This window comes from Plectropomus leopardus, chromosome 5, assembly GCF_026936395.1.
Source record: "Plectropomus leopardus strain MGB_pleo_1.0 chromosome 5, ASM2693639v1, whole genome shotgun sequence".
NCBI lineage: Eukaryota > Metazoa > Chordata > Actinopteri > Perciformes > Serranidae > Plectropomus > Plectropomus leopardus.
In genome coordinates, this window is record NC_142180.1 from 14,474,897 (window position 1) to 14,489,884 (window position 14,988).

The 14,988-nt window shown below is 38.0% G+C and overlaps 1 protein-coding gene across 1 annotated transcript in view; it reads left to right on the top strand.

Annotated features, from left to right (window-relative positions):
• The window catches only part of fcho1 (FCH and mu domain containing endocytic adaptor 1), a 107,315-nt gene that overhangs the window by 27,480 nt on the left and 64,847 nt on the right, over positions 1-14,988 (top strand). Inside the window, exons 3-6 of the mRNA XM_042514874.2 lie at positions 7,274-7,365; positions 11,811-11,885; positions 14,373-14,514; positions 14,833-14,985. Of these exons, the coding sequence (XP_042370808.2) occupies positions 7,274-7,365; positions 11,811-11,885; positions 14,373-14,514; positions 14,833-14,985 (462 nt within the window). The remainder of the gene's footprint in view (positions 1-7,273; positions 7,366-11,810; positions 11,886-14,372; positions 14,515-14,832; positions 14,986-14,988) is intronic.

Genomic DNA, 14,988 nt, shown 5'->3' on the forward strand with positions numbered 1-14,988 from the left:
TTGTTTCACTCAAAGCATCCATTTTCCCCTCACAATTTTCTGATAAAAGAGAATTGCTTTCAGACACTTTTGACTTCTGTAGTTTTCAAATATTATTTGTTTTGCAAAGGAAAGCAGTGACTTTGCAGTGGCGAAAAATAAGACAGAGATATACTTCTATCTGTCCTTCTTTTGCACAACTTTGAGAGCAACATAATCAAAAGGAGTAGGTTTTATTAGAACATATGAGGAGGGACACATATAAAGGGAGGAATGAGCATTAAACACTTCCCTGCATTTGGTGAATTTTCATGCTCCAATATGTGCATTATCTTCATCAGTTTATGGTGTAAATGTGTTTAAATCATTGAATTTGTCAGTGAAAGTCCCCTACGACTCTCATTTTTTATATGCACATACTCCGAATACTGAGGGGGATGTGTCCTCTGCATCTCCTCTGAAATCTGTGCCTACAAACATAATGTCCCAATAAGGAGGTGCTGTCTTCAACTGTAACTGAACAGAATACCTCATTAACTTAGCAAACATATCGTGGCAATTTTTTTTTTCTTATCTTAAATTTAGGTATATTATAGGATATAATATTAAAATGAACTACTGGACAGGCAAAAGTACAGACAAATTAATTAAAAACATCAGTCAAACCATTTTCTACAACAATATACTTTATTTTTTGCAGGGAAATATAAATACATCAGTATTTTAGTAAGAATAAGAAGAAATAATAAGTCGCTGTCTCCATAACACGTTTGGCTGCAGTGCTTGCAGTGTGCTGAATGAACTGACCCCTGGCTGAACCTAGCTGTTGACCCATGTTAATATGTTCTTTCCTGAAGACCTCTGACAGGCACTTTTAAGTGTTTGTAGTGTGAATGCTTGGATGTCAAATACGCTATGTGTTGAATTTTGTTTTGCTTTGACATTTGAGAGTGAAGCTCTGCACAGCTGTTTTTTTAAAGCTCCTAAAGTTTTATGGCCCTGACCACCATAGTAATGAAAGGTTTGAGGAAGGGATGGAAAACCAGGGATCCTAACATCTTAACAGAGCAGTGCTGACATTTGATTTACTGAGATAAAATGAAAATCTCCCCGCTGCTTACCATCCCCCTTAACAAATTTCAGCAGATCCCCCACAGCTCACAGCCGTCTTCAGAAGACTTCATGAGAAAGTTGTCCTTGTACAGATTTTACACCTCCCCGTGCCTCCCCCCTCCATTCCTCTCTTCTCCTCTCCCATCATTCCCCTCATTGTCATGGTAATGGACTCCATCGTGCGTGACCAAAACGGTCAACTTAATTGATGAAAAAGAGATCACCAAGAGAGGAGGGAAGAGGGGGTTTGCATATATCAGACATGAAGGATTTTCATTCACTGACGGTTTTAAGGAATACATTTCGGCCCTTGAAGACACTTAAAGAAGGCTGTCAGTGCGTTTGCAGCTCTTGTGTTATGTGCTATCAGAATGCACACTTAAACACGTATGTGTGTAGTTCTGTGACAGAGAGGAGCGAAGAGTTACTTGTCAGTTCGGTCACACTCTGTGACTATGATTTCAGTTTTGTTGCACCTGTCAGTCTGAAGCATGTGTTCACTTACAATGAGAGATGTTGGTCCCCTATGTTTTTAACATAGGGGACCAACGTATATTTTAATGTGAGTTATTGATAAATCTATAATCAGCGTATTCATTGCTGTTAAAGGAAGAGACAGGTGATACTCTATAGCTGTGTTAAGGCTTTTACACACAAGGTTGTTGTGAAAAATCAACATGTACATTTGGCATAGAACTCTTCATACCAGCAGTGTGATTGGATGAATCCTTTATTTGCAATGTGAAAGAACAAGTTGCCTTTTCGCTGTTATATTCAAATTTTGTGTGAAAGTACTTTAAAAAACAAAACAAAATAATACCCTGAAAAATATCTTGACCGGCAAATTAATTGCATAAAAAAATGCCCACATGACGAAAAATGCATTTATTGCTGATGAACCCCGGAATAAAAACATCAAAACCAACAGTACTCTCTGTACTTTCTGTTTATTTTTCTGCCGTCTGCCTGTATTCTCTAATTTTCTGTGACAAAAAGATTTTGGGGCATGTTCCCCGACAACAGTCAAGTGAGGTTTGTGCTTTAAAAAAAGACAGAAACAAGATTCCAGACAGCATAGATCCAAGAGACACATCTCTGAGAAAATGCAAGTTTAACAAGGAGAAACACCAAATGAAAATGGATTTGAGGTTGACTTTTACATTCACTTTTGCTAGTGAACGTGTTAACAGTATCCAACAATCCTGCGTAGTATACCGTTTAAAGTTTGTTGCTGGTTTTCTTTTAAAAGTGGAGTAAATAGTACATTTGTAGGGGACTACTTTCAGTTGCGGATTGATAAACATTTAGTAACATTTGAGTGTTTACAGCAGTGACATGGTGTATTGGTATTCATTCAAATCAAACAAACACACAGCAAAGATATGTCAGTCATAATCAGGGAGTGAAAGTTATTTTAGGGAAGAAATGAATGATGCAAGTCATGTGACAGCAGGTAGCATCATCAGCAATGGCCATGGACCACACAGTGAAGGACAAATAAACTGAGTGAGCATTGACTATAAATATTGTAATTCTCAGTAACACACACCTGAAGGAATGATTGACAACGCTGATGTTGTTTGCCATAGAGTAACAGGAGTTGGGTTATTCTTGAAAAAAAGTGATCGATACATGTTGAGCATGTCAGAAGTCAAAAGTGTTTACAATTGCTCTGAACGGTCATAAATACAGTGCTATAAATGTAGTTTAAATATGGGGATAACAGTGCACAGTCTCTCCTGACAGACAATGTTGCACTCGGACCATGCACGTAAAAAATGACAGAAATAGTTGTTTAACAAATGAAAAAATGAGATGATGTGAAGTGTGAGTGTGAATGTTGGAGCCCCTTCCTGAATCAAAATCTGGAAAGTTATGGGGGAAGGGGTTTCTGAACGAAGCCATTTGACCATCTGACAAACACTTCTGATGAACACTTTGACAGCTTTAAAGGAGAAAAAAATGGAAATTGACTGCAGCCTAAAATGGCAGTCATATATCAACAATTAGAAACTACTTCATGTGAAGTTATGATGACGGAGTTTTTGTGGGAAGTTTTCCTGACAAGGTCATGGGTAAATATTAGAGCACTGGCAAAAGTAAATATAGTATGCTATAACAGTGCAATAAAAGTTACGGCTTATCGCTCAAAGCACAGATGGCTCATAATTGCTTTTTCAACGGGACTTCTTACCAACTCCTATCATAATAGCACAGCATTACAATAATCTTCGATCTGCGGACGAGCTCTATTTGCATACAGCCGACAGACAAGCCTGCTAGCAGTGGTGGACAGGTGCTGCGTCTAGCTGAGGAGAAGCAGGTGTGTGTGTGTGTGTGTGTGTGTGTGTGTGTGTGTGTGTGTGTGTGTGTGTGTGTGTGTGTGTGTGTGTGTGTGTGTGTGTGTGTGTGTGTGTGTGTGGCTCAGACTGGCAGCTCACCTTTCTGTTTCGAGGGTAGAATTTCACAAAAGGCATCTGCCAAATGCTCCTGCCTGTGAACACTATACTGCTGCATATTGTTTATAAAATGCTTATGTCAAAGCAATTAACTATTGTCTAATAATGCAAAACCATATCCATTTGTTAAGAAGGGGAGAAAATAGGATTAAACATGGACAAGACAGAAAACCATTGATATTAAGTATTTCATTCAGCGTAATTTAGCCCAACAATAACTGTATGAATCAAACTCAGATCAGTGGCTGACAGGTTTTCTTTTAGGATGATGTAACGTGCTACAATAAGGTTGCAACATTAGCAGTATTATTGTCAAAATTTTTGAAAATGACAGACCTCAGTGACAAAGCTTTAATCTTGTTTTTGTTATTAGCATAATGGTATGTGGAAACATAAAGGGGTCAGTTCTTCCAAATCATAAAAAGACAAAAACATGTTTTTCTCGCATTGTTTGAGGTAGCTTTCCAGATGCAGATAGTTTTGTTTTTATCTAATAAAGTTCATCACGTACATTGGTATACATAAGATCTGAATATGAAGATTTCTGCCACCCCGATACAGTTACAGTGAGTAGACTTTGACTTGTGTTGCTCGTAACACTGAGAAATGACATTTGAAAAACATGTCTTTCCAGAAACATTGTCCAAATAATCCTCAGCATCTTTCATTAAAAATGCACCGTTTTGTGTTCTGACATTTCAAATACAAAAGATCTGACATTTGTCTCAGAAGATGCAAATGTTACCTCAACCTCATTGTTTGTGTTTTATAAAAAAAGGTGCAGGAAAGATGATGTGTGCACATTCTGCCCAATGTGACATTTTTTAATTGCTTGTTTTGTCTGACAAACAACCCCCCAAAACTAAATGATATTCAGTTTACACATGAGACAAAGACAAGAAGAAAATCCACACAGTTAAGAAGCTGGATCCAGAATTTGTTTGTCTTCATTGCTTAAAGAATTACTTAAACGATACAAATATTATTGAAATCTTTTCTTTTTAATGATATATAAATTAGTCAATTGATTTTAATCTGCTCACAGGACTGAAAACTTAACTGGAATGAAAATATTGTTGCCTTTTCTTTGTCCAATATATTATATTTTTCATACATTATGTAAAAAAACTAGTAGAGGAAGTGACCATTTTTATCTGATGTCAGCAGTGATGCTTCAGTGGCTGAACACACTTGGTGTTTTCTATCAGGTCTTGTGTCCTTAAACTCTAAGATGCCACCCACAACAATCTCTTCCAGAGTCCAGTGAATGTCTCTCTGCTTTGCATGCTCACTGTGCAGTTTGTGTGTGTGTGTGTGTGTGTGTGTGTGTGTGTGTGTGTGTGTGTGTGTGTGTGTGTGTGTGTGTGTGTGTGTGTGTGTGTGTGTGTGTGTGTGTGTGTGTGTGTGTGTGTGTGTGTGTGTGTGTGTGTGTGTGTGTGTGTGTGTGTGTGTGTATGTATGTGTGGTTTTGGGTGACCCTGTCTTGGCATTCCAGCCATTCCCCTGGTACCTGGGAACTGGTCTGTTCTCCTCCGACAGAGTATTTTTAGGCCCCGAGAAGCAGCTGTCTGTGTCTCTGTCTGCATGGCCGTCTGTTGACTAAAAAATGTGGTGACGCTGAAGAAATATCGTGTTCTATATTTTGTAATAGTGCTGCCTCAGCCAGGCTTTTTGGTTTTTTTTTTAATTTTTGCTTTTTATTCAGAGAGGACAGCTTAAGTATGAAAGGGAGGAAATGACATGCAGCAAAGAGCTGCAGCTTGAAGTTGAACCTGCGGCCTCTGCTGCGAGGATGCAGCCTCTGTACATTTGGCGCCTTGCACTCAGGCCTCGGCCAGGCTTTTTTGGATTATGAAGGCTCAGGTTAATACAGGTGTAGGTTTGAGTGATTACGACAGTGATGGGTGTGATGCTGTAGTCTTAGTTAAATCTGCTAAGCAGCAAAGTAGGCAATTTCTCGCTGAACAACCCTGCGCTGTGGTTTTCTCACATTTTACAGAGTCATGTTGACATTTGCTTGACAGATGAACAGCAAACAGTGAGATAATTTCCACTGCTGCAGCAGCAGCATGTGCAGTATTACAGTGAAACATCAGCAAAAAACAAGCTCTGTTGGGATTGTTCTTGATATTTCATCACAGGTATTGTTTAAACAAAAAGCAACAAAATGACTCAAGTAAACAAAAAATTATAAGAGAAGAACATAATTTGTCCATTTAGACAGTTACATTTCACATTCAGAGTGCCAGTTAATGTTGTACATCATATAACCAAGGTTACAGAACAGGCATGTTGGCACTGGATGACTACAACATTGAAAAACATTTTAAAAGTAATAAATCACCAAAAAGAGTGTGTTCTTTCCACAGCACTCAACAAACAACATGTTGGAAAGAAGGTTTATTAAATATGAGCTTCAGTGAAAAAGTGCTTATCTGAGAACTAGCTCAGAACAGCTCAGGTGGGAGCCAAATTGTTTTAATTTTGTACCTATCAGCTAACAGATAATCAGTGTCATTTTCTAAACAAAACTGGTACTGATGTGAGCAAAGACTATTGTTTTGCTGTTAACAGCCAGTCTATTTCTTATTATGAGGGAGGGGTCCTACATCCTGTACATGTTCAGCTGAACAATTTTGGTTTAAAAGACGTCTGTATGTTTATTGTCTGTATTCTTCTGTCACAAACAGACTCTTACACCATGACCAAAGAAAGAGGAATACACTCGGTTGTGGATGGGAAAATTAAATTACTGATTTTTTTTTTCAAAAATTGTAACAAAACTCTGTGTGCATTATATTTTCAAGTAAATTTAGGTGATGCGGATCTCTAAATCAGTAATAGCAAATTATGTTTGTTCTTAAATGTAACTTGTTTGTTTGTTGCTTATTTAAACATTCATTTTGATAATCTCATAATCTGTTCCTGTCCTTCTATTAATCCTCCCAGCACACAAATATGCTGCGATACCAAGTTAGAAAATAACAGTGAGACAGAAGGAACAAAAGATGCACACAAGAGAGAGGGGGGAGACAGTGTAAGCACAGAGAGAAACCTGTTTTTATGTGGTTTGTCTTTGCAAGTTGGTGACGATGGACTGTTTACTTTGTGAACTGATGACCTACTTTAAACTCAACATTATTATATTGCTGTGTGGTGTATGACAGTGAGTGATGAGGAAAAATGAAGCACAGGCTTTGCCCAGTAACCTATTAAGTCAAGTAATTACTATACAACTTTTTTGCTAAATCATATAATTTTGTTTGAGTGCTGCAGTTACTGATCAATGGCCTTTAGAGCTTTGTTTCAAACCGCCTAAAATTTAAATTATGATCAGCAGAGAAACAAAAACCTAATTATTGTTAAACTTAAAGTAAAACTTTGATTACAATTTCAAATTTTAAACCAGAATGTGCCTCTACACACAACTATAAGGTCTGTGCTATTTACAACAAAATCCAAAGCTGGTTTCATGCAGCATTGAGAGTGTGCCTGCGACTGATAGTGAAATGTTTCCTGCGAGCCACTGATTAGTCAGACTGACTGTCTTTTAGAGGAATATCAGTGGTAAAATGTAATACGGCTAAAGCTCCAAACTAATGTGATATTGCTATACTGAAGCACCGACTGACATCAGTCTCTTTGACTTTCAAATGTTGGTTTGATGTTCCTCGTTGGGGTGCTAACAGACGGTGTGTGTGTCTTTATTTCTACCTTGGCAGGGGGAGAAAAATGCCGGCTTTGACGTGCTTTACCACAACATGAAGCATGGCCAGCTGGCAACCAAGGAGCTAGCCGAGTTTGTCCGTGAGAGGTAAGGTTTGTGTGTATTTGTGAATATGTGTGTGGGAGGTAGTGCTAGTGATGGGACTCGGACGGAGAAATCCTGCATTCTTGACTCTATGTACTTGGAAGGGAAGATGAGAGAGTGTGCCAAGGTTGGTAGAAAGGCTCAGAGATGATAAATGAACTGTTATGGGTTTCATCTTTTGCTGTTTCTAACAAGGTGCTTCAAAGTCCTGTCGGAGAACACCAAACAAGTCTTTCTGTGTTAAATCTGCGTCAGTCATCCCTCTTTGCTCTGATCTCTAACCCCTGTCCTCACCACAGTGCTACTTTTGAAGCTCTGGAGCACACAGCACACACACAAGTCTGAATGGTTGATTATTCCTATGCAACCTGAAATGCAGACCTTAATGCTTTATTCATTTTTACAACTGCTGTGTTTCAATGCTCTAAATTAGAGTTTGATCGATACTGCGCAAACAGGGCGTGAGCGTTGCAGAACCAGTTTTTTTTTTTTTTGGTGCCCATGTTAATAAGTCACAGCAGCCACTCTGCCTGCATGAGCAGCTCAGTCACGGCACATGTAGAGAAACGTCAGCAGATATAGACCGTGAAAATGGCGTTTCGATAATTGTATCGACTCTATACCACCTTTTTATATCTATCTGAATATCTGTTAAAGAAATAAAGAAATACAAACATATCTGTTTTATTCAAACTCTCCTGCTTCAATTTCAAAATAAAAGTCCTCTGACAATGTCTCTGTGGACAAAATCCCATCAGTTGTTGACACAAGGCATTTTATTGTGAAATATTTGCAGGACAGTGTAGTTGACAATGCAGGAGCTTGCACAACTTCATAAATGAGTTGAATTTGTGTTTATAACTAGAAATACAGTACTCATAGCATTTTTAGCAATTACCTGTACTGACAACATCACAGTGCTACATCCAACATGTATTGCATTAGAAAAGAGCAATATGACAGCTTGATCTATGTTTATAAACAGACTAATAGAGCCGCTAGTGTCTGACAGGCCATGCACAATAAACTGCTGAGCTGAGACTGGCAACAGGAAGGAGATCAAAGAGGTTTGCCGAAAACATAGATGCAGCAAAGTCAGTTGTCTGTTCATTCATTCTTTACTTCTTCTTCTCACTGAGTGTTTAGTGGTGTTTAGCAAACCAGTTTAGAGGCACATTACCACCACCAAGTGGACTGGAGTCGCTACGTTCTTACTCATGGGCGCTCTCTGTTTCATTATGTTCCGCTCAGGAGCGGCTGCTGAATCAAGTGCAACTTCAACATCTAGGGATGAACTATTAATAGAAATATATAATATTTATAATATAGTAGAAATATTATCAAAATCATTATATGGCCAAGTGCAATATTCTTATCGCTGGAGCTGCAAATTCTTGATGAAGGTAAATTCATAAATTAAGATATCCCTGCCACAAATCATATTCCAAATCACCATATTCCAAATCATATTGTGCAGCTCTATCAATAACGTTGGATACATAATATTCTACTTTTGATAAATACACAGATGTTTAAGTGTGTTTAGTTTGGCCTTTCAGCTGCTTTCAGTATACTGCTGTTATACTAATACTGCTAAAATACAACTAATAGCTTGCTAAAATTAAAAAAATGAAGATAAATTATTTTCAATATTCTTTTATTTAACAAATTGAACATTGACCTGAACCAAATAAGCAACAATTTAAAAAAAAAGAAAGTTTCATTTTAAAGTGCAGTTTTGTACTCATACTTTCGTGTAATTAACTCAAAAAATCCCCAAGTACATTGCTGCAGTCTTTAAATGTGTTTATTATACAATTTGTCGAATAAAAAACATTCAATTGTGCAGCCCTAGTGAGGAGTGACAAGTTTACCAGTAGTACCTAAAGGGGGAAGTCAATTATCTAATTAGAACCGTCCTCTCAAAGTGGGTAGGTTGTTAAATACTTTGCCCTCTAATTAGGAACTTATCAGTGAGTAAATTGAGGGTATTAATGAGGTTCCCACAGGAGTTTGTGCTCTCACAGCTGGAAGTTAACACACACACAGAGTGCTCTGTCAGACCAGTGATATAATCCTGACATTGATTCAGAGTGCCTGTGCACATTCCTCGCAGGGGGAAATTCACTTATCTGCTCGGACAGCAGCAGACAACAAATCAGCCGTCAGGAAATGAAATAGGGCCACTGTGGGTAAAATAGCGTGTGATCCCGCAGGATAGAGGAAAGGCAATTGTTTTGATAAATTTCCTCTATCTTTCTCTTCCTCCACTAGCCTTAAAGGTCAGTTTGATATAGGACACCATATAAAACACTCTGTTAAAGTACCACAACAACTTCAAATACATTCTCAAGGTTTCTCTCTGACTGCATGTTATATTTACTACCTTCACCCTGGTACTCCGTTTAATGGAGATATATTGCTGCTTCTTGTTAGTGGGGCACTATTAATAGTGGGGATACAATGGGCATCAGGTTTGGACTACAGGGCTGAAACGATTGCTTAATCAATAAGGCTACTGACAGGAAACTGTTCTAATGATTGATTAATTGTTTTAGGCAAAAATGCATCACAACAATCCACAGTTCAAGCTTTTCTTTGTCTTCTTTAGGCTGGTATACGTAATATCTCTGGGGTTTGGATCATAAATCTGACAAAGCAAGACAATTGGAAGATGTAACCTTGAAATTTAGTAAATATGACAAATATTTTTCACTATTTTCAGGTTTTGTATAGACTATGCAGTCAATTAATTGATGGTGGAAATAATTGAAAATAATTCTTAGTTACAGACTGAAGTCGGCACTCAAAGATGATATTGGTAATGGATCAATCTTTGGATTACATTTATCTAGTTAAAGTCCCATTTGTTTCTTGGGCTTTTTGCTTTTATTTTTTATAGGACATCTTGAAAAGGGGGGAGATATTTAATAAATTGTACTTGTAAATTACTTGTAAAATTGATACCTGTATTGATACAGTGTTGCCATACAAAAATATCACAAAACTGTGCTGTATTCACTTTTTCTCCACCCTTCGAATACACACATCAACCTAAGCTGCCTAGATAAGTATGTTTGATAACAGAATCAATGGCAAAAGAGTAGCGCTGCACAGTGATTCGAAATCACAAATTTATTTAGCTGGACAAGGTTTGATCTCAAAATCAGCTGATAATCTGACATCAAAACTTAAATGTTGGGTTTTTTGGCCACTTGGGGGCAGCAGAAGCAAGCTGTGAACACCATAACATGGAAATATCATCACCTTCTAAGTTGATGTAGCAGATTTAAGCAAATAGTTTCTATTTATATGTCCAGAAATGGTGGAGCAACAATCATTCATTTTGAACCATGTTTTGAGACACCTGTTGAATGTAAGTCCTATATTCACTCACTTTGTGCTCTGTTTTTGACTCTATCAACTCCTGAGGGAAATATCAGACTCTTAAGATGTTAAATGCTCCTTTATGTTCACCACCTAGTTGCTAACTGTGTCTGTGAGTGTGTCTGTTGTTTTGTTTGAGTGATAATATATTTTGTAGCCACTTTGAATACATTTGTACTTTAGAGGCAGTGCATGTCATTTCTTTGTAAATAAAAGACAAAATGAAGATTTTAAAGGCACCACTTTGAGAAGTATTGAGTAAAATTAAAAAATAGCCATTACTGAAAATGAATAAGATATTGTATAAAAACAAAGCAGTAAATGTGATTGAAAATGGAAACATTTGTTAGTCTCTCTTGTGATCCAATTTGAGTTCTAACACAATGTCACTATCACTGCTTAAGACCGATAGTCTATTTGTTTATTGATTTCAGGAGCAAGTTGTTCTGTTTACCCTCAGCACATTTGGATCAATGCTCCTTCCTTCCTTGTCTTCAGGGTCTACAGATGGGTCCTAAAGTTTTATGCCCAGCCTTGCAAAACCAGTCCATTCATCATTGAAATGTGGCTTATTGCAACATTTACCCAACACTGATGATTATAAATCTGTATCTGGCAGACTCTGATTGTGGATGCACAGGGTTTGGCCAAAGTAAGCTCCTGATAGAGAACATAACATATGACGCCATTAGCGGAGGCAACTGCCTTGTGAGGAAGTGTTACTGGAGTACATTACATCCACCAGTCTAAAAGTTATTCAGACACATTTACATTTTAAAGAGCGCACACAACATTACTCTCCCTGCCATGTTATCGGTAACAAAAAAGAAAGAGATGTGCTTCTTCTGACCTGCTGAGTGAACACACACACACACACACACACACACACACACACACACACACACACACACACAGAAAGGGAAAGAGAGAGAGAGAGAGAGAGAGAGAGAGAGAGAGAGAGAAACCCCGGTTTAAAGCTTGTGTGTTCATGATTTTTTATTTTCTCTTAGGCAGCCTGAAATAAGAGTCATTGATGTTAATTTGCGTCTTTGTTTTTGCAGTGCTGCTATTGAGGAGACTTACTCCAAATCAATGAGCAAACTGGCCAAGATGGCAAGCAACGGAAGTCCACAGGGGTGAGTAACAACATGTCAACACAGGACGGTGCAGCGACTTCATCCAACAGCCCCTCTAAACCCCTTCGGTGCCTTATGATTGAATTTATACTGTCTGAAGGTAGCTGTTACTGTAATTATACATGTAATGGTCACATGGCTGCATATGAGATATGAATGAGGACCATCTGGATCACCAAATGTTCATATTTATCATCAACATAATGCCCTTTCTGCTATTTAACCTATATAGGTTAATAAATACAGTCTGTTATTCCTGTATGTTATACGTATGTCCTTGGATGAAACAAGTGGTAAATGTTGGCAAAGCAACCATCATAGAGTAAATTCTGACATTCAGGGCGCTGAAAACATTTTCTTACTCTTTCTCCTACTGTGAATGATGGGGTCCTGCATAAACACACGTTTCTGTCGGAGTCAGGAGGTTTTAGGTTATTGCACTTAAAACATTTTGTATTTATGTTTGCGCTCCTCTCAGTGGTTTGCAATAAACCAGACTCAGTCCACACCCACACAGTCCTGATGAAATCAAGCTTTTGAATGTTAAACTTTTGACAAATCAAATGTAAGGATGTTTTTTCCTACTTTCAATTTTATTGTTGCCTACTTACAATAGTTTGACTGTTTAATGATAAAGGAAAAACACTTTTCAGAGGTGAATGAAAGGGCAGCGTAACATTGTGTTTCAGAATAACTAGTGAAATGTAACTAATTACAATAATGAAATTACAAAATATATGTATTTGTAATCAGTTATGATAAAAAAAATATGTAATTAAATTACAGTTACTGATCAAAATGTTTGGAATTACAAAGGGGTTATATATGAAAAAAATCTTTTTCAGTAAAATAGTCTATATGTTAAATAAAACATTCACTCTGTTGCTTTACATCTTTTTACCATGCAGGAATCCCTTCTTTTGGCATATTTTTGGAAGACGTGGGTCAGCACAGCTGTTGAGACAAATATAAGCGCAACATTAATGCACTTTTTTTAGGTCTTCAGCTTCATTGCCCTGATAAACACATTTTTAAGAAAAGTAATCAAAAAGTATTTAAATGCAAAAATTATAGTTATTAAAATAGTTATGAAACTTTTTAACCAGTAATCTGTAACCTATTACATTTCAAAAGCAACCTTCCCAGCCCTCGGTAACAGGTGCATTAGAGCAGCAGTTCTCAACATTTTCAAGTCACGACCCCTTAGAAGAATTAGGTTGTTATTTGCAATCATCTCCCCCAAATTAGCTCTGGGACAATCAACTAACAACACCCTGATTTGAAAATACACATCAGCGCTCATTTGTCACCATTAAACTCTGGTGGTGTAATGCTTTTGGTGTCTAGGTATTTTGGCAGTTGATTACTTAAAGCCCAACAGCTGAGCAAGCAGGGGTTTGTGTGTTTGTGTGAATGTGCGGCACTGTCTATAGTACTGAAACGACAGGGAGAAATGTGGGAGATCGCTAGACAGACAAAAAGACAGAAGACGTCACTTAGTTTTGCATTTTGTGGTTGTTAATAGGACTTTCAGCCTTAATTCAATTTCCCCCACTGTAGCAATCCACAGACAGGAAACGGGAACGATAGAGACAAAGACCGTGAGAGCTGAAAACCTGCATAAACAGCTGTTTCTATCTGCCTCCTCCTGCTGATTTTGAGTCATTATTGGGAATGTTCTGATTCATAGATGTCACTAAATAACACTTGGTTTGTCATGACTGTTTTAAGACAGTTTACTTGGGGTTGTCAAATGTGCTTCAGGTGATGTCGATTTTTGATGATTTTTTGTCCCGTGACTTTTTCTCTTCATGTGTGCACGCTCTCACAAACACATCCAATATTATCTATTCTAATGCAAATTGTATCACTCATACAGGCAATGTAATCTAAAAACGAATCCCTAGTAGGGATGGGAATCACAAAACCCCATTGATATGATATTATAACGATTCTTTAACCACAACACAATATTACTGCGATTCTGAATGTTTTGCAATATGCTGAGTATTGCTATAACGTAACCTTTTTTCCAGCTGTAAATTATGTCTCCAAAGGAAAAAACTGTCATCAACGTGTTTCTAGTGGAGCTAGCAACTGATTTTATTATTCTAGTTGGTGACAAAAAAAATTATATTTTGGATTGCAATATGAATAACTTATACGATTTAAAAAAATAAATACTTGGTGTCCATTTATTGAAACACAATTGCCACTTAAAATATCACAATACTGTGTTGTATCTATTTCCTGTCCACCCCTATTCCTTTGTCTAAAATATGTAATTTTATTTTTAATGTATGATTATAGTTTTGTCTTTGCAACTAGCGACCCCCAGAAATGATCTCACACTGGAACCCCAGGATGAGAACCGCTGCAGAGGAGCACACTTCACTGCCGAGTTTGGCCTTCGAGCAAATCTTTCATGCAGAAAGAATTTGAACCCAGCAGTCTCATGTGTGTTCTTCATGCTGGTGTATTTTATAGGACTTTTGCTCCCATGTGGGATGTGTTCAGAGTTTCGTCAGACAAACTGGCCCTCTGTCACCTCGAGCTGATGAGAAAGATGAACGATCTCATCCGGGACATCAACAAGTACGGAGACGAGCAGGTCAAAATTCACCGTAAGGTATGAAGAAAGTCACATGCTTTACCACAATCCTGAGAGAAAACTGGCTGATTTTTGTTCCTATGAAGAGGAGAGGATAGACTTGTGTAATTTCTCACCACTTGCCCTTCATCGAGCCTCTGCCATGCTGATCTAATTTATCTCACAGAAAATCCATTACTGTCTTCTCCCTTCATGATAATTGCTGCCCTTTTCTGTTAAAGTATGAAACACAGTGATGATCTGTACAGGTTGTCCATGTGTTCTTTTATGTGTGTGTGTGTGTGTGTGTGCGTGCGTGTGTGCGCGTGTGCGTGTGTGCGTGCACGCATCACTCAGACAAAGGAGGAGATGGTGGGGACAGTGGAGGCGGTGCAGGCCCTGCAGGTTCAGAGCGGCCATCTTCAGAAGTCAAAAGAGGGTTACCACGCCAAGTGTTTGGAACTGGACCGGCTCAGGAAGGAGGGAGCGCCACAGAAAGAACTGGAGAAAGTT